We start from the raw sequence: 25,924 nt of genomic DNA, 5'->3' as shown, positions 1-25,924 counted from the left end.
TTTAGAACGATTTTTAGAACTAAGTCTTTATCATTATCGTCATAGTTATCGTCCTTGGTGTAAACAGGCCTTTAGTTTGTTCACTGAATTCATTAAGCAGGTCTCTCAATATACTCAAAAATCACTCAATTTTGCATGTTTTTCCTTTTTTAATTCTCATGTACAGTCAGCATTTTTTACACAACACATTAACTTCTAAATATAGTCTGTTAACTATCATAGTCTCGCCCTTTTTGTTATTGCCTTTTCCCCCATTGCATATTTTAGTAATCATCATAAATTAGATATTCAAAAGCTTAAACACTCAAAATTCATCCTGTGAAAACCATTTTAAAATCAGACACTGTGTTACCATGTAAACAGTTAAAACTTTTTAGTAGGCACAATTTTTGTGATATCAACTTCAAATTTGGAACGTAACTTGGCGAGGCATATGGGGCGGCCTACATCCAAAATCGCATACTCTCGAGTAGGAATGGGAATGACATATTTCGAACAAGTAATTATTTCATAACTGCTAAAAAAAAGTATGTTCTATATAGTTTGAGTGTGTGTAGTATGAATGTAATCCGGATGTACTACATTCACCATGTTGCCCTTATCACGTGACCTTCCAGTTGCGTCGCGTCACCGCCATTCACAAATCCTTTCCTGTGGCCTCCTGGGATAGTAAAGTGTCCATCGAATGCACACCTCAGAATCTCTCCAGAAGTAGTAGATCAACAGGTACATTTTGCTTACTCTTTAATGAGTAATGTGAGTTTGAACATACTTCTTTTGTCACATAATGCTTTTCGCTTACTATACAGTAGAGAAGTATGCGATTTCGGATGCAGTCATGGCTTTGATATTCTAGTCCAAATTATTTTGTAAAATATATATATATTTTAATAAAATAAAAAATGTTTAGTTCAGAACATTACAGTAATATTGACCTTCTATAGCTTTTTTACACTTTAATGATTTTAATTCAGATCTATGCTCAAAAAGGCGGGTGACTGTCAACAGGTTAAATAAATTAATGACATTAATGAAGCAAGCACAACCTCATAAAAATGAAACTTATTTACACTGTAAAAATTGGTTTAGGAGAAACATGTTTGGTTCATCCCACGTAATTCACTAGGACATGAAAATACCTTCTCACTGTGATGATTTCTTGCAATGCTTTTTAATATGAGTGACAAGATTTGTTAATTGAGAGAAACTCCTCCCACACGATGGGCAGTGGTACGGCTTCTCTCCAGTATGAACTCGCTCATGAACTTTCAGCGATCCAGACTGAGTGAAGCTCTTGTCACAATGCGAGCACTTGTATGGCTTTTCTCCCGTATGAATTCTCTGGTGCTCCTTCAATCGTTTCGCTGTGGTAAAAGTCTTGCCGCACTCAAAGCACACATGATCTTTCTCACCAGTGTGTCTTTTCTGGTGCTCTTTAAAATTGCCTGGCCATATAAAACTCTTTCCGCACAAGGAGCACACATACGGCCTCTCATTTGTGTGAACCTTCAGGTGGTTTTTCAGAATGGATGATGAAGTAAAACCTTCACCACAATGAACGCAGTTAAAAGGCTTCAACCCAGAGTGAGAGTGCAGATGATTATTGAGGCTGTGCGCCCACTTGAACGTCTTTCCGCAGTGATGGCATTTGAAAGGTTTCTCTCCAGTGTGCACCCTAATGTGATCCTTAAGGCCTTTTTTACATGTTAAGCCCTTTCCGCACTGAGGGCAGATGAACAGCTTCTCCCTGGAGTGGACTCTCACGTGAACTTTGAGGTTGTTTTTAAACGTGAAACTCTTTCCGCACTGATGGCACATGTATGGTTTCTCTCCGGTGTGAATTCGCAAGTGATACTTCAGGCTCTCTTTACGCGTGAAAGTTTTTTCGCAGTGGTGGCAGCTGAAAGGTTTCTCTCCCGTGTGAATTCTTAGATGTTCCTTAAGGCTGTCTCTTCGTGTGAAGCTCTTTCCGCACTGAGGGCACGTGAAGGAGTTTTTGGCTTCGGTTCTTTGAGTTTTTTTCAGCGAGACGTTCTTCTCGGTCTCTGAACACGTCATGAAAGGTTCCTGATATGGATGTTTCTCCTCCACTTCATTGAGCTCTTCACTTTCTTCTTTTATGTCTGTCAAGTTTACAATGAACACACACAAAATAACTCCATAATAAATGAGTTCAATAAACAAATGTATCATGTATTTGATGTGCTAAAATTACAACTTACGCACTGCTAAATATTTTTGCGGTGCACCATTAAACTTAGGCCCTGTTTACACCTGGTATTAAGATGTGTTTTGGTTAATCGGATCACAAGTGGACAACGCAAACACAAGTGTAAACGGGGTCTGAAACGTTTTGAGATTGTCCACTTACGATCACTTACAGAGGTAGTCGAAAACACATTTAATTGGATCGTTGTCATATTGGAAACACTCATGTGGTCGAATGTGTTCGAACAAACACAAAAGACCATCTACTCTCCGCCTACTGACCTAATGCGTAAACATTATGGGAAGCGCACTATCCAGACGGGATTTGAACTTTGTCAGCTGAAAACCCAAGTTTGGTTTGAAGACAAAAAACATACCAAGCACAATGTTCTCTCACCATTCCTGATTTCTAACACACACTCACAGGGCCCTATTTTAACGATCTAAGCGCATGGTCTAAAGCGCACATGGTGCTTAGGCGCGTGTCCGAATCCACTTTTGATAGTTTAACGACGGGAAAAATGATCGGCACACCCGGTGCATGGTCTAAAAGGGTTGTCCCTATTCTCTTAATGAGTAATGGCTGTGTTTTGGATGTAATGTGCAATAAACCAATCAGAGTCTCATGTCGCATTCCCTTTAAAAGCCAGTTGCGCTTGCACCATGGCGGATTTGCTATTTACATGGCGGAATTTGCAAGCGGAAAAACTGAACACTTCTCTAGTGAGGAAATAGATCTGCTCGTGCTCGAGGTTAAAGTGTGCGAGCAGACCATCTACGGGAAAAGCCGGATTCCACCAAAGCATTTTTATCTTTATGCACACAATAATAAACTGTGATCCTTTTATTTTTAATATTTGGCATGTTTGTGTGCTGCTGCGCGTCCCTGTGTGTGTAACAAGCAGTATATAGGCGCATATTACTAACGCGCCTATATAACAAAACAAATATTGCGGCATTGACTTTAGACCGGGTTTCAGTTGGTCAATGGCGCAGTCTATTTCAGTTGCCTCAAAATAGCAACACGCCAACAATGCGCCTGAACACACCTCGTTTTCAGACCAACACGCCCATGGGTGCACAAATGGGCGCAAATGCATTTGCTATTTAAACAACGTGGTGCAGGACGTGAAAATGATAACTGCGTCGGGCTGAAACTAGCAAAAAATCATCAATTCATTCATCAATAAGCTCTTGTTTTACCTGAGACATATATGATAATGCTGACATTTACATTTTAAAAGAGAGAAAATTATGTGAATAAATCACATTGTTAGCCACTCTTCAACAAGAACCCGTCCTAAACAGACCATGCACTGTGTGCATCGCTCCATGTAGTGCATCAGTCAAATAAAATCAGTCATAATAAATAAATGTCATTTTTCTTGTTTTTTGTATCAGTGTTTATTTATTGATCCTTATTAAAGGGATAGTTCACCCAAAAATGAAAATTTGATGTTTATCTGCTTACCCCCAGGGCATCCAAGATGTAGGTGACTTTGTTTCTTCAGTAGAACACAAATGAGGGAACTTACGAAACAAACGCGGTGCCAGTTGCGTTTTTTCCGTAAGTAAAATAGGGAAGGTGTAGGACATACAACGTAAGCTTTTTGAAGAATACGGAAAGCGGAAGCATGTGCAAGGCGATCATTTGTGTTTATAAAGCGTATACATTTGTATTTTTTTAGAAAATGGCAGATCGTTTCGCTAGATAAGACCCTTATTCCTCGTCTGGTATTGTTTAAAGCCCTTTGAAGCTGCAGGGAAACTGTAATTTTGACCTTCAACCGTTTGGAGACCACTGAAGTCCACTATAAGGAGAATAATCCTGGAATGTTTTCATCAAAAACCTTAATTTCTTTTCGACCGAAGAAAAAAAGACATGAACGTCTTGGATGACATGGGGGTGAGTAAATTATCAGGAAACTTTTATTTGAAAGTGGACTAATCCTAAAACTACGCCAGAGCACGTACACACCTCACGCACCGGATGCGGTGCGCGCGCTCAAGGCAGTTGGACATAGTGGTGTATTAGAGGTAAAAAATGATATAAATATTGTTCGGTTTCTCACACAATCCGATCGTTTCGTGTCTTAGGACATCAATGTGTCGTCACGAGCCGCAGGGTTTAATTTGGATTTGTCTGTGCGTGTTTTTTTGACTCTTATGGATGGAGTTACCATTGACATGCATTATACGACTGACAGACCGCGACGGTTGGAGTAAAAATCATAATTTGTGTTCTACTGAAGAAACAAAGTCACCTACATCTTGGATGCCCTGGGGGTAAGCAGATAAACATCACATTTTCATTTTTGGGTGAACTATCCTTTTAAATTCGAATACAGTTTCTGAATGTTATTTACATATAAAATATCTATTATGTTATTCATGATTACGTAGTATCGTATTTCAATGGAAACATATTTTTACCTTTATGTGAGGCAAAAGTTAGAATGAATGATAAACTGAAATTCACAGCATTTCAACACAACTTCTGCTCATATATTTAAAGGCTGCTATTGGATCATTGAGGGTAAACCTCATATTATGCAACTTTACACATTACTTTATGGAGAGCTTACGAACTACTAGCTACGTTCTGCCTTAAGAACAAATGGTGCAAATGACTAAAGTACAAAGTTAGTTACAAACTAGCTAGTAGTTACTAAGCCTCTAGTGTGGACTTTAAGTCACAATTTAAGTTGCGAACTTGCGAAGAGCTGATGCAACCCTACCTTGGTCTTAATAACGTTCTCAAAACATAAGAGTTACTTATACATCATTCATGGAAGGTTTTATTTATGAAACGTTTTAGTTGTAAGTTCATCTAACGTTTTTTAAATGTTACTACTATTTTTTCAGAATGTTCAGAGAACATTCAAAAGTAACATTCCCATGATGTTTGCAAAATGCAAAAAACTTTTTGAAAACATTTAAAGAACCGGACTTTTGAACATTCAGAAATTTCATAGCTTTGTCAAACATTCTTAGAACATATTTTTGTCAGCTGGCTATTTGCCTTTGAATTTCTATACAGCCACTAAACTCTGAACTGAAGCTTTGTTACCTTAATGCTCCTCCACCGTCAACAATATAAAATCAAGAATGGACACCAACCTGTTTGTTCCTCAGTATCTTCATGTTTCATTCTGGATGGTTTTGGATCACTGATGTCCTCATTCTCCTCTTCGACAAACTCTGTCTTCACTATACTATACATAATACATATATTTCACTTGTTACACCTGGAGTTTCTCCTGCTTGTTTGTTCCTCTTTTGTATGATGACAGTTGAGATATGATCTTGTCTGCCAAAGTCAAAAATAATGCAAGTTAATACACGTCTGTTTCATTTCCCAATTTTATTACACAGTCTTTGTATTTTTGTCTTAGTTTCTCCATTTTTCTTTGCATTTAAGAGCATACTTTGGCCTAAATCCGAATAATTAATCACATGCAAATATTTGAACACAAAAGAGTCAAAATCCCAGTGATACTATTGCTAGTCATCATCATTTATGATTGTTCCAGTGATAAGAGCGAACACAGTATAGTTCCGCATAAATAATAATAATAAATGCATGAATTAATCTCATGCATATATGCATAATTAATTTACACGCATATAATTAATCTGAAACTGACAAATGTTACATAGTAAGAGCTCAGATGTTGTATGAGAGATAGCCAACATGCATAGCAATTAAACGTTTGTTTTAAGTGTTTATTTGTTTTACCTTTTGAAGTATTTGTTCTCTCTCTCGTCTCCCCTCCCGATTTTGTGTATTTAATGCCTTTTACGATTTCATAATGCTAATGCTCTCCACTGTCGTGAACACTTACCGTACTACGCCTGATTTTTTTGATTAGATCTTTTTAACAATGCATGTATTTTGTACGTATCTCACATAGTTCCCAAACCTTGTTTTTATATGATTGTAATATTGTTGAAATGTCTAAAAACGTCCTGAGATTTGAATGCTCCTCGATAGAATACAGCGGCAGCGCCACCTGGAGGGAAACAAGCGAGTAGCATCTGTCGCATTACGGTAGATGTTTACGACAGTGGAGAGAGCGCGTTTGCGGCAGCATCATGGCAGCGTACGGCGGTGTGAGTTTTGAGAGCGTAAACAGCATTAAATCTAGAAAAGAGTCCAAAAGAGAAGAAAGAGAGCACGTTTTACAACAGGTAAAACAAATAAACACTTTAACCTCACGTCTAATGATAGATTCAGTCAGATTAAGACTTGAAGACTTAGAAGAATTAGAAGCGATTGTTGTATTTAACAGATCTGTTTACATTCCACTTTAATCAATATATCGTTTTATTCTGAATGTATGTCTTTTTTCTTGCATTTTTTTTGTTTTGTTTTGTTTTGTATCCAAATGTCTTAAAGCTGGTTTCAGACATGATCCCTCAACATCTGAGCTGATTTATGTAGCATTTTTTCCAATATTTGCCAATATTTTGCTACATTAATTATGTACATCTACTGGGAGTCAGTATTTGTGTAGTAGATGCCGTGAGCTTCATTCATACATGATTATAATAGATTTATTTCATTTATTAGGCACATTTGCTGATTTCAGATTTATTATTAAAGCAAGTGTCATTAATTCTAAGAAAAATGGCCAAGCCCACAAAATATTTCATAATGACAAAATACTATAAATTGTGTAGAAAATGGTTCTTCGGTTATCAAATGTTAGTGCTAGGACATCTGTGTAATCTTGAGGAGAACTGACATCATACATCATCAAATGCATGTACACATCGACGTCATACACAACAAATCAAAAGATTTGATGTAATTTGATCATACCAAATGAAATGAAAATTGAAATGAAATCAGTATGTTTCACGCAGTATTCAAAACATACTCTAAAATATAAATATGTTTTTCTTCCATTGACAAAGATGTCAGTATTTTTTGGAACAGGTACAGTACTGTTAATTGACCAAGTAGTCACAATCATCATCATCTCAAAATGGCACCCACACACTACAAGATAACTGGGCCGATTTTGAGAACAATTCTCCTCTTCCAACAATCCTAGGTAAAGTCTCGATTATTTTGATGGCTCTACAGATTATCTTAAAGGGATAGTTCATCCATAAATGAAATTTTGCTGTTAATTTACTCACCCTCAGGCCATCCAAGATGTAGGTGACTTTTTTTTGTTTCTTTAGTAGAACAGTAATGAACATTTTTGGCTGTAACCGCGGTCCTCTGTGATTCACATAATGGAAGTCAATGGGTGCCGTCACGTCAAGATTCAAGAAAACATATGCAGACAAAACAAAAATAATACCCATGGCTCCTGACGATTCATTGAGGTATTATGAAGCGGAACGATTGGATTGTATTGTTTATCAAAATTATACTTGATTAACTTTTCATAGATTCTGAACATTTGAGCTCCTGTGATAAACACTCTGATAGGATTTTAGTATGGAGTGAATTTTGTGCCATAATTAAACAAACAAATCCAGCGTTTTGCAAACAAACTCAATTTGCTTTGCAAAGGGAAAACTCGACTCGCAAACAAACAGAAAGCAATGTGCAAATACAAAGGCCTGTTTGAGCGAAAATGCAGAGGAGTAACAAATGTATTGTGTTTTACAAATATAAATATTATGGTATATAATATGCATTATCACATCTTTTATTTAAAAAAAAACTACTCCACCGGATGCCACCAGAAGTTGCGCTGCAACCTGCCGCTGCCAGGATTTGCGTTTGCTCTCTAGTGCTAAAATATCCCCTAGCATAGCGCCATCTGCTGTTTTGTAGGAGGAAGTTGCTCAACTGCATTTGTAAGAAAATCTGCCTGCACACCTTTGTGAGAAAATCGAGCCCAAGAGATCTCATAAAAAGGCAAGTGTCTCACAGTTCTAACACACAGGTAAGCATTTATATGATATAGGTTTGGTATTTGTTCACAGGTTATATGCAGTTTGTAGAATGGTTTGTATTTATTTGTGAAATATTTATTTCTATTTGTAAAACAATACATTTGTTACTCCTGCGTTCTAGCTCAAACAGGCCTTTGTATTTGCACATTGCTTTCTGTTTGTGAGTCGAGTTTCCCTTTGCAAAGCAGATTGAGTTTGTTTGCAAAATGCTGGATTTGTTTGTTTAATTATGGCATGAAATTCACTTGATATTTTAGCCTTTAATCTGCCTGCTTGATATCAGTCAGTCACTAGTTAGTTCTGAGATGAACTGGCATTAAACTACCTTCAGGGGGCGCTATCAGTCCATAGTGCATTTACAGTCAAGGTTTGTCCTTTTAGCTGATGAACATGGTCATCCATAAGTGCGAATTTGAATGATAGCTAAGTTGTGATTAATTAGTAATAACATAATAGAATATTTGCAGTTTGTTTATATGATATAAGCTATTATGAAAAGGGTTCAAAAGTAGAAGACGGCATTTGAAGCCTGTTGAGTATCAACGAAGTGTTTTCCTCCTGTATGCATAGTTTTGTTATGTATACATAACCTTTAAATTCGGATGAAATTTGCAGTCATTTGCAGGTAAAACCCTATAAATAAGAGCTTTCTCTCTGTCTTTTTGGATAATGTCAGGGTGTATGTATTTCCTCCTGAGGTGTAATGACGATTAGCAGGTGAATATAAACATTGCTGTTTAACAGGCCGCTGATGGTAAACTCTGTCCTCACCTGATAACAGACACAGGACAGCTGCTCTGTTTAGATCCATTTGATTTATTTTCAGTCCTTTAAAATGTATTCAAAGTTGCTGCAGTGTAATTCAACATTATTTCCTCTCTCTTTGGTGTGTTTGGTTTGTTTTTTTGTTTGTGTTTTGTTACCTAAAACTAAAACTTTTAAAAGTCATTGATTTTGACAATATCATTGACAAATATTTGACTGTCAGTCTGAAATGCTAGCATATGACACATGTACTGCTTACTTAATATATGATGTGCAAAGTACTGTACATTGCTACGTTTAGTACACTCTTTAATAAAAAATAAATAAATAAAAAAGATTCCAAAAGGGCTTTTTTGCACTGATGCCATAGAAGAACCATTTTTGGAACCTTTCAGTGAACATTCTAAAAAGAAAATTTTTTCTTAGTGTGAAGAACATTTTAAAAACCTGTAGAACCCTTTTCCACTATAAAGAACCTTTTGTGGAATGGAAAGATTCCATGGATATTAAATGTTCTTCATGGAACCATTGATGTCAAAATAGAACCTGTTCAGATGACCTCACTATGTGTATGTTTAATCCAGTGAGGTCATCTCTGAAATAAACTTATGTTTATGTATATACTTATGTTGTGTTTTTTGGCGTACTGCACATTTGATCAAAAATAGGTCATTTGGGATATCAGTGCGAATTGCAGAAATGGTGTAGTAGTATGCTATTCCAAACATTGATGTTTCCAGATCTCAGTACACATACTGTGTCTGTGTTATCTAGAGGTGCATCGGTCGTAAATCGGAACTGACCGATTTTTAGTTTTATTTTGGCCAATCTCTATTCCGGACTTGCACACAAACTGCATTGCAATGATTTCCCAAAATGTCATATGTGTGGAAAATTACGAAGTCTGTAAACAGGCCAGAGATGGGACACGCTGAAAACAGAGGCAAAGAGGAGAACACGGATGTGCCAGCAGAAAAAAAATACTGTTTGTGATGCTCGAAATATTGGAAGAAAATGATAAATATTGAATTAGGGGTGGGGGTTTATATGAATGTATCTCTGAAGGGAACTGACAGTCTTCAGAAAAGTCCGATGTGATTTTCTTTTCCTCTTACCTCCGTATAGTGTTTATAAGCGCAGATGTTTCGTTTACAGTGATACCCAAAGAAATTGCTGCACTTCCATTAGCGCCACCTACTGTCAGAGAGTAAATTTGCATTTTCAATTCAGTCCGTCTGCTGTTTTTGTTTTGTGCAGGTGTCTTATGTAGCATAATTTCACAAATCTAAAGTCAGCTCATTCTGTTTTCGCTTTAAGGATGCGTGTACATGACAGTGATGTACTAAAAACCGCTTTCACCGCTTTCACAAATTCGCGTTTTTGTAGTTTACGTGGAGACGATAACGGTATCATTTTTAAAAATCTTTTTTGAAAAAAGTTTGTGTTCTCAGGCCCCTAAAAACAAAAACAAAAAAAAACAAAAAAAAAACGCCATTGTCGTCTAAACGAATGGCCAAAACGCACAATTTTTTTCAGTTTTTAGTTGAAAACAGTGTTGTGTAAACGGCCCCTAAATCTTGAAAATATACAATCGAATTTAACTCAAAAACAAGTGTAGTGGTTGCCTGTCATTTCAAATAGCTACAGATATTTTTTAAGGCCAGTTTGGCCTGTTATAGAGCAAAAAAAAAAAAACTTTGCTTAAACAAAGAAAAAAAAAATTCGGCAACCCGCATCAAAATCGGCCATGAAAAGCCATGATCGGTGCATCATACTCTGCCATCTGTGTTAGGTTTTCTCTGTGCACACATTACGACAGGAAACGACCTGACAAACCTTTATCACTGCAGCACACGTGTGTAGTGGACGGATGCAGCAGGCAAATATGTAATTAGAATTTAAACAGCATGTAATCCTTATCTGTTTTCCGAAATCAGCACTTCTCCTGTTTCGTTCTCTCTCTGTAGGCTAAAGAGAAGTATGAGAAAGAGGAGAGGAGGAAGGCTGAGAGGAAGGCCAGGGGTGAAGACACCTGGATGCTTCCGGATGTGGACCTGCGACTGCAGCAGATAGGCCAGGTCAGAGGTCAAACTCATTAAAGATGACAAGAAATTTTTTTTTTTTTTAAATTGAGGATGATTTATAAAATAACTTTAGTTTTTGAAAGAAATCTCTTCTGCTCACCAAGACTATTTATTTGATTAAAAATACAGTAAAAACAGAAATATTCTGAAATAATATTACTATTTCAAATACCAGTTTTCTTTTTGAATTTTTTAAAAAAAAATGTAATTTATTCCTGTGATCAAAGCTGAATTTTCAGCATCATTACTCCAGTGTTCAGTGTCACATGATCCTTCAGAAATCATTCTAATGTGATGATTTGCTGCTCAAGAAACATTTCTGATTATTATCAATGTTGAAAACAATTGTGCTGCTTCATATTTTTGTGGAAACTGTGATATACTTTTTTAAATTCTTTGATTAAGTTCAAAAGATCAGCATTTATTTGAAATATAAATAATTTGTAACATTATAATTTTTTTTGCTGCCACTTTTGATTAATTTAATGCATTCTTACTGAATGAAAGTATTCATTTCTTAAATAGCTGAAAACTGACCCTTAAATTTTGAATGGAAATATTATAATATAATATAATATAATATAAAGTTACCATATCTGACTTGACTAAAGCCACACAGACAGAGAAAAATCATATTGGCCAATAATATCATACAGTACCTTAAATTTCACAATCCAATCAAATCCTGGTTCATAAAGTTAAGTCCCGACTTATTTGATATTGCTGTGAATACATATACATATCATATTGTAGAAGTTAAAATGCTGTGAAGGAAGTTTTATGTTGTCTTTAGCAATACCTGGTGAGATTTGGTGTCTGTTTCTCATTTCTCTCCACACCGGATTCACATTTTGTGTTTGTTTTTTGCACACAGGAGCATTCAGTGAAAAACAAGAAAAAGAAAAAAGAAAAGAAAGCGAAAAAGAGTAAGAAAGAGAAGAAGAAGAAAGCCAAGAAAGAGAAAAATGCAGAGGAAGATGCATCTTGTGACAGCTCTGAAGTATGCGCTTGGATGTTTTCACATTATGTTTACATTTTATTGCCACATTTAATACTGCGTTTTATCTTCTCCAGGTATTTCAGATGGCACGACTAAAAATGTTGCCGTAAATTTCAATTGCTTTTGCAAGTTGTGGTAGCGTACAAAATCATTTATTTCCGGTGTTGATCCTTATTTGTTTTCAGGACTCAGAGGACGAGTGGGTGGAGGCTCCGTTTTCTTCAGGGGGCGGAGACAAGGCATGGAAGGCGGAGCATGAGGCCCCACCCACATCTAGCTCAGCCAGTACTAACCAAGTAAGAACAGCAAACCACCACTTGCTCCACACACGGATCTTCGTTTTTTTCCAATTTTCTTTTTTTAAGAAAAGCCTTAATCACAATTAACACCATAGATGTGAATGCTAAGCCATGTAAATGTTATTGGCTGCGTTATATTAGTTTTTTTGCTTTCACCGAGGACAGATTTATAGTTATTTGTACCTAAGTCTTGTGTTCTCCAGTGCTGCTTTGTATTAATCATACAGCAGTTCGGCGTGATCCGATTACTGTCCTTGCTGTGGTCTGTAATCACAGTCTTCAGAAAGACATTGAGATTATAAGAGAGAGCAAGAGGAGTGTGTGTGCGTGTCAGAGTGGGTGATTGTTGTCCTACACAGTAAAGCCACTTGTGGAAACTTCAATACTGTTATTACTGGAATTGAAGAGCTCTCTCTTCTCTCTCTGAGCCGTAAGGGGTGTCACGCTGACAGCCATTTGCAAAGTAACCAGAAGTCATTCGTTTTCAGTGAGATCTGATGCGATGTGTGCGTCCAGTGACGTGATGAAGATGCAAAAGGTTAACTTTACAAGAAGAATGTGATGCATATTACAAACAAATGCTTTTCCACCCACCAGAATGTTTGTCTTTAGCAGCAAAGAATAGATATAGGCCCGGTTTCACAGACAGGGCTTAGATTAAGCCAGGTTTAGGCTTTAATTCAGTTAGGACATTTGAGTAGCTTTTATAAAAATGCCTTAGAAAAAACATGACTGATGTACATCTTGAGACAAAACAATGGCACTGAGATATTTTAAGATATGTCACTGCAAGTTACTTTCAGTTAAAACGGCTCATTAATGCATTTTAGTCTGTGATAAGCCTTGTCTGTGAAACCGGGGAATAGAATCGTATTTTTAAGATGCATCTTATTAGTTGTGTTTCCATCTGTGTGTTTTATTGCGAATTTTGGATTATTGCATAAAAAAATGAAAAAAATCTTAAAATGTGCATAAAATATTGTGCTTGATTGATCATTTTTTTATTCGGTAAGAAGACATGAACATTTACTGTATAAATTGCTGGATGCGCAAAAAAACAAACCTAAAAAGCATTTTCGTTACTTAAAATAAAAAGACCAACTAAATTAATCAAATAAAATATACAAAAACTTAAACTTACTATATTTCAGCTAGTTGCCAAGGCAAGATTTCATATTTTCATTTAGTTTAACATGATGTACTAAAACAACTAAAACTGAAATAAAAATTAATAAAAAACATTTAGATGTATTTAAAAAAAAAAAAAAAAAAAGTAAAACAAAATTACTAAAACTTTAACGAAAATTAAAATGAAACCAGAAAAAAATAAATAAACTAGGGCTTGGAAGCTATTCCAATTTTTAAACTAATTAATTACATGATGTGGCAATTAAATAAGCGAATTAATCGCAAATTTATCGTACATCAAATTTGGCTGAGAAATTATCCCTAAAAGATCATTTGAAGTCATTATTGTGTAAAGCATCAAATAGACATTACAAAAAGTAGGTTCAGAAAGAAATATTTTATTTCATTCAACAATTTATCACACAGGTTGAGTAAATGATGACTGAATTTTAATTTTGGGGTAAAAAATATCATAATATTTTTTTTTTATCCATATGGAAATATGAAATTGAAAGTAAACATATGGTCAACTGATGTTTTAGGAATCATTTTCTTAGACAAGCAAAGCACATTTGAATTTAGGAGTGAACGTTCTGATCTTACCGGTGCTGTCGTACGCTTCAAGGGGTTCAAATCGATCGCCTTTCGCCTTTCATATCTTGAATTTTATGGACTTTCTAACTGCATTCTATAGGATATATCACACAGTGAACTGTATGAAATGTCAGATGACCTATGTAGATCTGGGGGCAGGGCAAGTGCGTTAAATGCGTTAAAATTTTAACGTCTTGTTTTTTTTCCGTAATTAATTCATCTAATTAACACCTTAAATTCACAGCCCTAATAAAAACTGTAAAATTATCTCAAGGATACTAAAAATGAGATAACCAAAAAGAACCAAAGAGAGAACCAAAAATGAAAATTGTGTCATTAATTACTCACCCTCATGTCGTTCCACACCTGTAAGACCTTCGTTCATCTTCAGAACACAAATTAAGATATTTTTGATAAAATCTGATGACTCAGTGAGGCCTGCATTGCAGCAAGATAATTAACACTTTCAGATGCCCAGAAAGGTACTAAAAAACATATTTAAAACAGTTCATGTGACTACAGTGGTTCAACCTTAATGTTATGAAGCCCCGAGAATACTTTCTGTGCGCCAAAAAAAACAAAATAATGACTTTATTCAACAATATCTAGTGATGGGCGATTTCAAAACACTGCTTCATGAAGCTTTACAAACATTTGTTCTGAATCAGTGGTTCAGAGCGCCAAAATCGCATGATTTCAGTAAACGAAGCTTCGTTCCGTCATAAATGTTTTGAAACTTCAATAGTTCATGTTACTTTGGCAGTTTGATACACGCTCCGAACCACTGATTCAAAACAAATTATTCGTAAAGCTTCGAAGCTTCATGAAGCAGTGTTTTGAAATCGCCCATCACTACATATTGTTGAATAAAGTCGTTATTTTGTTATTTTTGGCTGCACAAAAAGTATTCTTGTCGCTTCATAACATTAAGGTTGAACCACTGTAGTCACATGAGCTGTTTTAAATATGCTCTGGGCATCTGAAAGTGTTAATTATCTTGCTGCAATGCAGGCCTCACTGAGCCATCAGATTTTAATTTGTGTTCTGAAGATGAACAAAGGTCTTACAGGTGTGGAACGACATTAGGGTAATTAATTTAGTAATTAATAAGTAATTAGTGACTGAACTGTAATTTTTGTGTGAACTAACCCTTTAACATGTACAGTCAAATTATGAGAATAATGCGTGACGCGATGAACGAATAGAACACAATACAAATCAACATTAAAGCAACACAAGGAACCAAGGAAAACTGTGTGCTTAAATACCCAAGGAATGATAATCAACGGAATAGGGAACAGGTGTGAACTAATCACAAACCATGATAACTTCTAATAGACAAGAACTCAGGTAAATGGTGACAATAAAAACTATGGAATCAACAGAACAAGATATAAACGTGACATAATCAGCAGACCAATCTCATTGCATCTAAAATATTGTTTTAGTCATTCTGAAATGCCTGAGCCAAAGTCTGTCATCAGAATGAGCTGGTATAATTACCTGCCAGAACTGTCTCACAAGAAACATTAGGTGTTTGCTTTTGCATTTTGTCTGAGGCACAAGTAATGTATTATGTAGGAAAGATGTCACAAGCTACCCCGAATGCAGCAACTTTTTATTACTTTCATTACTTTTTGTCAGTTTCCTGGGAAGAGTTTTTTCTCTTAAACGCGTGGGATGGAAATAGTGCTTTATTCGCAAATGTTTTATGCAATATTCCAAGTTTAATTAGTCTTTGTCCGTGTGACCTTTACTAGAGAGACGAATGGATGACCTTTGACTTCCTGGCAATGAAGACGACCTCCGTGGCGGAGAAACGAGCACAGAAAGAAGCAGAGAAAGAGGCGGAGAGGGAGAAAGCAAAGTCTATTGAACAGGTGAGCGATGTTTTAAAATGTAATTTATTCCTGTGATCAAAGCTGAATTTTCAGCATCATTACTCCAGTCTTCAGTGTCACATGATCCTTCAGAAATCATTCTAACATGATGATTTGCTGTTCAAGAAACATTTCTGATTATGTGTATGTTGAACGTGTGTTTAGACCAGTCAATCAAACAAAGTGTTGAAATGATCACTTTTGTTGAGTGTTTTTGTTGTATGAGGAGTGTGTGTGTTTGTGTTTATCATGTGTGTCTCTCTGTCTCTCAGGCTGGTCTTCACAAGTTAGAGTTAAACCCTTACTGGAAGGATGGAGGAAGTGGTCTGCCCCCAAAGGACACCTCCAGTACTGCAGTTAGAAAAGGTGAATGCCGAAACAAGGGGCCTCGTTTATAAAACGCCCATATGATTGGATTTGATCCTAAATACCATGGATTTTCTCCTACATCAAAAATGAGGATGTCAGGGTTTAATAAAGGCAGAAACTGACGTGAAAATGTTATTACGCATATGTCAACTGAAGAGCATACGCACTTTTAGGCGCTCGTATACCAGTCATTCAATTAATTCAACATTTAAAAGAGGCCCTAAATAAATTTGATTATTTTCATCTCACAGCTGCAGGCAGTACACTTTGTGTAAAATTCCATTAAAAACTCACTGTAAAAAATTATTTTTTGGTTATTGGGTTTACGTTATACTAGAAAATACTATTTACATTTTTCTACTTGAAAATTTCATATTAATTCAATGTGTTACTTGCAGTTTCTTTGTAATTATTTGTGAAATTTTCTAGCAATTTCTGAGTGAAAATTGTTTTAAAGTAAATCCTACACCAAATTTATTCAGTGTAGAGCATGTCAGCAATGACCTTTGACATTTTTGTTTTATTTTTAGACGCTCTTTACAACAGATATCTGTAATGTCAGTTCAAATTAACATGGGCTGTAAAAACCCATCTTCTCAACCTCTATTTGTGTCCATTTTCATGTTTATACACCCATACGCATCACATAAAAGGCACATTGATTGTTTACTTTTATTTTTGTTTTATTAATATTTTGAATTGGATTATTATTTTGTATTATTTTTTATATTTCTAGTTTTCAGTGTTAATTTTAGTTTAATTTTTTAGTAATTTTTACTTTTAGTTTTATTTATTTTTTAAATTGCTATTTAGTTTAATTTATTTTTATTTCTGTTTTAGTTTTTATTTATTTCCAGTTAATGATTTTAGTGCTTCAGCTTAACCTTATTTCAGTTTATTGCCAAGGCAACATTTCTAATTTTCATTTAGTTTAAGTTTTTCAACTAATATTTATATTTTATTTCAGCTTTATTTCTATTAAAATGCTCTTTTAAAGGTTTAGTTAACGATAATAACCCTGTTACATGTTGATCAGATAACTTTTTGATTTCTAACTGGTCTGTTTTCAGCCAAAATAAGCTGCAATTTGGCACCAAACTTTAAGTCAAAAATCAGGCTACGTGAAATTATTAATACTATAACCCAAGTTGCTAAAAGCTTTGTTGGCTGTGACTGAGACAGTTTAAAGCCAACCAGCTGCTCTCGTCCTCTTTCATTTTTCATGATTGATTCCCTGCATTTTCTTTTTGTCATTTCAATACACTGTTTCATTCTGAAATTTGTCACGTTATTAGAATGGGCCGTTTCATGTTGACTATAAGCTGACAGTGCAGTCGCTCTTATCTGCGCTCTCTACATGCTGAGCGGGAAGTGTTTATTTCACAGATGTTTTACACAGATTTCTCTCTGCCTCAGCTGGAGTGGTGAATGATGGAGGGGTGAGCTGGCTCAGGAAGTCGTATCAGAGGATGAAAGAGCAGGCCGACAGAGAACAGCGCAGTGTGGAGAGCGTGGTGGCGGAGAGATATGGGGTGAGCACACACACACACACACGGCAGTGGTAAATAAACACACATCTCTCTGTACTTCAACACACTGTACGTTTTCTTCCCCTGCGACTGACGAAGAGCTCATAGAAGTCATTCATTCATGAAACTGGTTATGCTGTGTATTCATTGCTGTGTGTAACCAAAAAGGAAGCAATATTGTCATATTATTTTATACCTCCCAGTAGGGTTGGGTATCATTTGAATTTTATTGATTCTGAATCCAGTTACGATTCTTCTTATCGATTCCGATTCTTGTAGATTCCCAGTTTCGATTCTAATATGGTAAAAGTCAGACATTTAGACATCAAGCATATTAATTCTGTCTTTTTGCAAAACATTCTTTTGCAGCTAAATAACATGAACAAAAATCAGCAGCCTAAAGAACAACCAACTAGACTAGTCTAATAAACTAGACTAAAATAAATTTCAAACATTATTAAAGACAAGTAATAAACAGTCAGTAATACAATAAGAACAAATAAGCAAATTAGCAATAGCACAAATAAATGTTCATAAATTGAAATCAAATGTAAAATAACACTGCATAGTTTTCTTTATATAAATAAAATATAGATTAATCCTTATTAAAGTTACAAAAGTTATTGTCAAGATCAGCACGCTTTGATTACCTACTGCACTCGGCCTGCACAGCCGTGCTGATATACAGCCATATCGCACAGATACTCGTGTGATACTGCTTTTATACAACAGTTCGACGGCACAAGTGTGTAAATAAATAAGAACAACAGAGTGTCTTTAAAACACTCTTTTGTGGAGAACTACTTCCTTCCGCAAATCTCAAGTTGATGGTCACTTAGAACTAGTAATGAAGGAACGTTGAGTCCCTCCATTGAAACTCACTGCATTTTGTACAGTATTATTGAGAGAGAGATCGCTTGAGAGAGCATTACCCGTGTCTGATATAACATTCATTCCTCAGGTCGATGTCCATAATATTATATCCATTATAAAAATCTGTTTGAATGTCCGCTGAGGAGAGCGATCTTTGTATTTGTCCTGTTTACAGTTAAGGGAATCTTCCATAACATACAGCGCTAAAACAACGTCCTTTGTTTACAAAAGTCTCTTTCACATTAAAAGTCTCTTATGACTGACTCATTTACTCAAAGTTTGCCGCCATCTAATGGTGTATTAATGTAACTTTCATTTAATTCATATTACGCACTAATGGACCCTTTCTCAATACCAAATACAACATATTATTTATATAAAATAATATTTACTGAACAACAATATTTTAATTAACAACAATAGCCATTATAAATGGCAACAGGAAATAAACACATGTGTACAATTCAGTCAAACCTACAAAAGCAGTGCTTTACAGGATATAAGTTAAATTTAACATAGCCCAATTTGATTTGCTCAAGAACAAGTAATAGATTAATAAGACCAAAGATTGAACATTTATGTACCCAAAATGAATTGTCTCTCATTTTTAACCACTATAAGACAGCGGCAAATCCCTGAAGCACTGGCCGAGATTAAGCTGTTCTCGGCGGGTACTCGAGCCCTGAACGGCCGCTGACGGCCTGGAGCTTGCATCTTCGAAAACATCTAAACAAATTGTAAAATAGGCACTATGATTAAATATGAGTCACATATTTCAGGTCTAAACAACTACATTCTCACCTAAAAAAAAACTCTTAAAACTACAGTTCGTGGTACAACAAGTGTAGTATTTGTAAAAAATACAGTGGATTTGCTCGGCCACCATGTCAGTCGCTTCAAGTGAAGTGATACAAACGGTGAAAAGGTAGGAGTGCCTAGAATATCGCACAGCTCTCAGCCAATTAGATTCAAGAACCAGAAAGAACTGTTGTATATATGCACACGTGTGTGTGTGTGTGTGTGAGTTGTATTAATAGTCTAGCTCATAAAAATGTTTTTTAAAATTAAGTTGAAATTATGCTGACATACTGATATATCAGTTATTACCTTCAGAGCTCATGGTTATTTTCACTTCTGGAACCAGTCTCCCTAAAACCCATATGTGTATTTTAAATGGAATCAGTGCTTTCCAATTGACCATTTCACACTGGGGCTGACCGGTACTAAACTGTAGTGAATTTGTTTTACTTTTGGTGGAAACTGGCCTCAATGATGTGTTTTGATGATTCTCTCTTCCCCCCATAGTCCATGGAAGAATTCCAGAAGAGACTGCGAGAGGCGGAAGAGGCTGCGTATGGAGAGAGAAGAGAAGAGAGGGGTGAGAGAAGAGGAGACCGAAATGAGGGGAGAGAAAGATGGAGGAGAGACGACAGAGAAGAAGGGAGAGAGAGATGGAGGAGAGATGACAGGGAAGAAGGGAGAGAGAGATGGAGGAGAGACGACAGGGAAGAAGGGAGAGAGAAATGGAGGAGAGACGACAGGGAAGAAGGGAGAGAGAGATGGAGGAGAGATGACCGAGAAGACGGGAGGGAGAGATGGAGGAGAGGACGACAAGATGGATCTCCAAATGCTGAGACAGAAAGAGAGCGAGACTTTGAGAGGAGTTCTCGAGGCCGTGACGAACGCGAACCGAGATCCCGGCCGGATCCAGATGAGGATCCGCAGTCTCAGAGACATGGCACTTCCTCTCTGTCCAGCCTCAAGGACAAGTTCCTCAAACCCTCAGATGCTGATGAGGATGTGAGCGGAGGGCCGGGGTTGAGGAGGGGGGGACTGAAGGGCTCTTCATCCAATCAGAGTACAGCATTCAGAAAACCTGTTTATGATGATGATAATGGTAATAGTGGTGTTGTAGCTGCGTGGAGGAAGAGCAGTGCTGTGCAGGACTCAAAAGCGACACCAACACCACAGAGAGACACAGAGAAGAGCGCCGCCCTGCAGGATGAGAGCAAAACAACGTCAGTCAGCAGGTCAGAATGAAGAATAGGAGCAAGGCTTCTAGATATTTTTTGCTGCACAAAAAGCTTCTTGCAAACTGGTATTTCTTACCATATCATTTGAATGTATTGTCGTAATTATAAACACACTGGTTTGTTGCGCGAATAGTTTTACCATTTACTGCACTTCGTTATTCTTCTAGTTGTTTACCTATGGCAACTAATGAACCTGAAGTCTCACACATTAACAGAAAATAGCTTACTTTCTCTGTTGAAAAGTAAGGTGGATATCATTCTGACCTTCACTCCCACGTTAGAATGCAACATTTTGTTTCAATATTTTGCTGGTTGTCTGACACTGAACATTGTATAACTCTTCTCTTGACTTAAAACAATTTAAAAACAAGCTTTAAAATAAGTGAAAACATCAAATAATCAAGATATTTCTTACTTTAAGAATTAATTTAATTATTTTAACTACTGTTTTTTTTTTTTTTTAAGAACTATGATTCTCACAGTCTTGAAAAACCCGTATATGAGGAAGCCTAAAAATCACTGATTATAATTATAAAATATATTTGACATTTATTGCAAAATAAGATATTTAAATAATGTAATATATTATTATAAAATATATTAATGTATGATGTACATGAATATATAATAATATTATGATAATATATTAATATATTTGACATTTATTGCAAAATAATATATTTAAATAATATAATAATATATATTATGATAATATATTAACATATTTGACATTTATTGCAAAATACTATAGTTAAATAACATAATATATTATTATAAAATATATTAATGTATGATGTATACAAATATATAATAATATATAATATATTATTATAAAATATATTAATGTATGATGTATACAAATATATAATAATATATAATATATTATGATAATATATTAATATATTTTGCATTAGTCCCGTATATGAGGAAGCTTAAAATGTACTGATTATAATTATAAAATACAATATATTTCACATTTATTGCAGAATAAAATATTTAAATAATATAATATATTATTATAAAATATATTAATGTATGATGTATATAAATATATAAGATATTATAATAATATATTAATATATTTTACATTTATTTCCATATATGTGTGTTACATGTATCATATTACATTTATATAAAATATAAAATAATATAATTGAGTAATATATTTTAATATATGATATATTAATATGTAATATATTCTAATATATATTAATTTATTTTACTTTTAATTATTTATAGCCAAATATTTATATTTTTACATTTATTGCTGAATAATATATTTGACTAGTATATTATTATAAGATATTTTAATGTATGATGTATGTTAATGTATAATATATTGTAGCAATATTAACATTTTACATACGCATTAGAACTCTATGAATTCTAGAGCACTAATTTAGAACTCAAATCATGAATTCAGGCACTTTAGAACTCCATTTTTGGATTTCACAAGCTTTCCTAATGCTCATATAAATCATACAAATGTCAAGGTATTTCAAAGCTGCTTTTTCAGACCTGGAAAAGCCATAGAAATTTCTATAATGTTTTTTCCTAGTTTTGCTTTGCTTTAAAATATCTAATCAGGTTGATATTGATCTTGTGTGGAGTAAAACAAGCTCCACACAAGATGAAGTCATAGTGATGTCTAATTTGTGTCTGTTTTGTGTTGGTCTTTTTCAGTGAATTGGTCAAACGTGTTCTAAAAGTGATTTGTTTACAAATCTGTATGGATCAACACGATTATTAGTAATTTGTGTCTAGTAATTGCAACTGATTAATGGTGAAGTCAGGGAAATGTATTTGTTCTATACAAGTTCTTGACATTTTTACACTTCCTTTTATGATTGTTACTTATGCTAAAACTGATTGGGTTTGTTAATCTTCCAGTTCAGAGAGTGAGGAAGAGGAGGAGGAAGAGATGATCCTGACGGATGAAGAGATGAATAAACTGGGAGCCAAACTCGTCAAGGCGGAACTCATGGGAAACACGGTGAGCTGATCTAAACCTTCCTGAGCAGCGTATCCAGAAAGAAAATGCTGTCTAAATAGGAAGCTCACTAGTTTTTAAGACTGTTCTTGAATGCTCGTAATAGACTGTCAGAAACCGATGGTGTGTTTTACTGATGTCAGATTTATGTGTGAATAACCGCAGGCCCTGTTGGAAAAACTAAAAGCTCAGATGGATGCTGCCCGTCGAGCCAAAGAGAGCCGAGCTCAAAGAAAAGAGCAGACCAAACAAGTGTCTGCACCAACAGACTCAGAGAAGGAAGTGGTGCTGTTCAGAACCGACCATTCGGGACGTGCCTGGCCGGTCAACGCCCCGTCGCAACCGCTGGAGCCTAGAGGAGGACGGAGGAAGCGAAAAGCAGTGAGATAGGCTTACGCACCCAACATCAGATTATCTAATTGATTAAAGTAACACTGTTTATGTCAATGTTCTTGTTTCGATGTGATTTTGCTAACTTTGGCACTTTTATTTACTTTTAAGGGTTTTTTTACATAGTCTTGATGTTGTTTTTGTCTCTACTAGAAGGTTTTCATGCTTGAATGTTCATTATTTTCCTCATATTCTCCATTGTTGCAGCTCCTCTCTTCCCAGTCTGTCAGTAACGCTCTGTTTAGTTCCTGTCTCTATGAAGCCCCTCCTTCTGAAAACACAATGTGCTCTAATTGGTCAGCTGGACCAGTGTGTTGTGATTGGTTGAGAGCTTCAAGCATGTTTAGGAAATGTCCCGCCCTTTACCATAACCGCCAGTTTCAACACACTACTAACTAACTCAACCAGGTCCCGCCCCTTTATTCTGCGTATGAATTATTTAAATGAGGAATATTGTGACGGAAGAAAACTCAAGACTACAATGGAGGCGTTTCAGGGAGATCAGAAACAGTGACACTGATATAGAGAATAACTCCATCTGGAGGGATTTTTTCATGCTTAAACAGCAATATTACACACTAAAGACAGATGAACATGGAAAAAAGAATAGGTCCTCTTTAAATTAACATTTACTTGAAGCCTGGCAAACTACACAACTTCAAATGAGGTCACATTTTCTCCTCTAATGTGTTTTTTAGATCGAGACGCATCAGGACGGAGAGCGTGTGCGCTATTTTGAGAGTGATGATGGTATGGATCTGCGAGAGATGGTCAGACGGGAGAAGATGAGCTCTGCGGAAGATCAGAACGCTCTTTATTCACGCATGGCCGCCAAGGTGAGCGCCACACTTCTTACACACCAAACACTGATGATTGACAGTGTGAAACAGTCTGTAATTCTAAAGGGACGTTCATAAAAACATTGCAGTGGAAAAGTAACTGGAGGTCATTCATTTTCTACTGTGAGACACATTAAAAAAATATTTAGGGCTACTGTATAAATTTAAGATTTATGTATTTGAATTGCATATAAAATTTACATCAATTTGGAGTACACAGTTTTAATATAAACAAACTACTGAACTTAATCGTGATGCATGTTTGTAAGTCATACATCAATGAAACGGGTAAGATTTTTGCTCTCAATAAAAAAATATTTGCAACTTTTTGATTTTAATTAGATAATCATAACTGCTTAGAAGCATCATGGATCTGTTCATTTAAATATATTTATATACTTTTATGGTAACACTTTAGTTTAGGGTCCAATTCTCATTAACTAGTTTCTTATTAGCATGCATATTACTAGGATATTGGCTGTTTATTAGTACTTATTAAGCACATATTAATGCCTTATTCTGCATGACCATATTCTACATCCCTTAATCCTACACAATACCTAAACTTAACACCTTACTAACTATTAATAAGCAGTAATTAGGGGTTTATTGAGGCAAAAGTCATAGTTAATAGTTAGTTAATAGTGAGAATTGGACCCTGAACTAAAGTGTGGCCATATTTATTTATATAATATACATTTAAAAAATATGAACATGGTAAAAAAAATATATAGCTAGCTGTGGAACAAGTTAAAATATATGAGATTGAAAGAAATTTGATTTATTGATGATAAATATATAAGTATTGTTATTGTGCATTCAAAACGCATTTGGTTTATTAGTACTTTTACAGAAATCTTACCTGTTTCATTTATGTATGACTGACAACAATGCATCACATTAAATTTATTAGTTTATGTTAAAAACTGTGTAATCCAAATGCAAGGAAATTTTATATGCAATTCAATTATGTTATCTTTCATTTAGGCATAAAGGTTTTTTTTTTTTGCGTTTTTGGGCTTGGAGAAAAAATGTAAATGCCAAATGTATCAGAAATGAGTTTGTGAACCACAGACACGCACAAACAGCCTTATATTTTTCTGCGGTCATCTATCGTCGCGAGCCAGACTGGCATCAGCAGATGGTCTCGGTGAAGGCCACAACATTCGTGTGATCAATCTCTCAGTCTGTCCTCCGATATGATTTACTGCTTCTCAGACTTTAAACCGGGCAGGGCTGCTAAAAATCTGTTATAATAAACTAAGACGTCACTGTCGCCATGGAGACGAGAAATATGAAAGTGACAAACATTTGCACATTTTAGCAGCACATCTCACTGTCTCTCTCTCCCTGCCAAGTTACCATAACATAGCAGCTAAAAGTGTTATTAATATATTTATTTCACCAATTTCACCAGCAGCAGCCAAAATTGAGTGTGTAGTTATGTGTGAATGTGTTTGTGTCATCACAGTGCATGTAAGGCAGCGTTGTTTTGATATTTCTCAAACATTGTGTGTTTCGTCTTTGTTGATGTTGTTGCCTTCATTCACCTGGAACTGCATAATGTCAGTCTCCATTCAAACTGTGGCAGATCATTTTTAGAACATTACCTCACATTGATAGAATGTTCGCTATTTAAAATCGAACTGACAGCGACATGACGTCATCACGGTTTTTGCATGCTGCAATTGATCCTTCTCAAAGACCCGCCCCCCTTAGTTACTGTTGCTTTGTCCAACAAGCCATGTCGCTGTCACGCCACACAGAGTGAAAAATACATCGCGGAGCAAAGAGGACACTGACAACGCGTCGACAGACAAGACAGAGCAGGTTACTTATGATATTAATCAAAGTCCCGGCTTTCAAACTGTAATTTTTAAAGAAATTCGAATAATAAAAACCATTTTGTGGTTCTTTAATGTGTCGTGACAGATCGCTGTAGCGCCTCAGCTTAAGCGGCTCGTGAACCGATCATCTCTTCCTACTAGTTAATTTATAGCATCAAATAAACATGAATGAACATC

The 25,924-nt window shown here is 35.6% G+C and overlaps 3 protein-coding genes across 4 annotated transcripts in view; 2 read left to right on the top strand and 1 right to left on the bottom strand.

Annotated features, from left to right (window-relative positions):
• LOC127495189 (gastrula zinc finger protein XlCGF7.1-like) overlaps positions 1–25,924 on the top strand; it is a 288,096-nt gene that overhangs the window by 93,026 nt on the left and 169,146 nt on the right. The gene's annotated exons all lie outside the window — the stretch shown is intronic.
• Positions 131–6,205, bottom strand: LOC127495192 (gastrula zinc finger protein XlCGF8.2DB). 2 transcript variants are annotated; one of them, XM_051861879.1, is made up of 3 exons: positions 5,948–6,205; positions 5,329–5,518; positions 131–2,123 (listed from the first exon to the last, which is right to left on the bottom strand). In XM_051861879.1, the coding sequence occupies exons 2-3, from the start codon at positions 5,429–5,431 to the stop codon at positions 1,144–1,146; spliced, it is 1,083 nt and encodes a 360-aa protein (XP_051717839.1). In that variant the 5' UTR covers positions 5,432–5,518; positions 5,948–6,205; the 3' UTR covers positions 131–1,143. The 2 variants fall into 2 exon arrangements, with proteins under 2 accessions (XP_051717839.1, XP_051717840.1); XM_051861880.1 differs by lacking the exon at positions 5,948–6,205 and having other exon boundaries at positions 5,329–5,887.
• cwf19l2 (CWF19 like cell cycle control factor 2) overlaps positions 6,238–25,924 on the top strand; it is a 28,177-nt gene continuing 8,490 nt past the window's right edge. Inside the window, exons 1-11 of the mRNA XM_051861777.1 lie at positions 6,238–6,399; positions 10,860–10,970; positions 11,851–11,976; positions 12,162–12,272; positions 15,758–15,877; positions 16,150–16,243; positions 17,663–17,778; positions 19,954–20,678; positions 22,572–22,674; positions 22,837–23,052; positions 23,760–23,897. Of these exons, the coding sequence (XP_051717737.1) occupies positions 6,304–6,399; positions 10,860–10,970; positions 11,851–11,976; positions 12,162–12,272; positions 15,758–15,877; positions 16,150–16,243; positions 17,663–17,778; positions 19,954–20,678; positions 22,572–22,674; positions 22,837–23,052; positions 23,760–23,897 (1,956 nt within the window). The 5' untranslated portion in view covers positions 6,238–6,303. The remainder of the gene's footprint in view (positions 6,400–10,859; positions 10,971–11,850; positions 11,977–12,161; positions 12,273–15,757; positions 15,878–16,149; positions 16,244–17,662; positions 17,779–19,953; positions 20,679–22,571; positions 22,675–22,836; positions 23,053–23,759; positions 23,898–25,924) is intronic.

The sequence above is a fragment of the Ctenopharyngodon idella genome, chromosome 15, assembly GCF_019924925.1.
Source record: "Ctenopharyngodon idella isolate HZGC_01 chromosome 15, HZGC01, whole genome shotgun sequence".
Lineage (NCBI taxonomy): Eukaryota > Metazoa > Chordata > Actinopteri > Cypriniformes > Xenocyprididae > Ctenopharyngodon > Ctenopharyngodon idella.
Note: the sequence above shows the minus strand (reverse complement) of the source record. Positions and strands in the feature narration are given on the sequence as shown.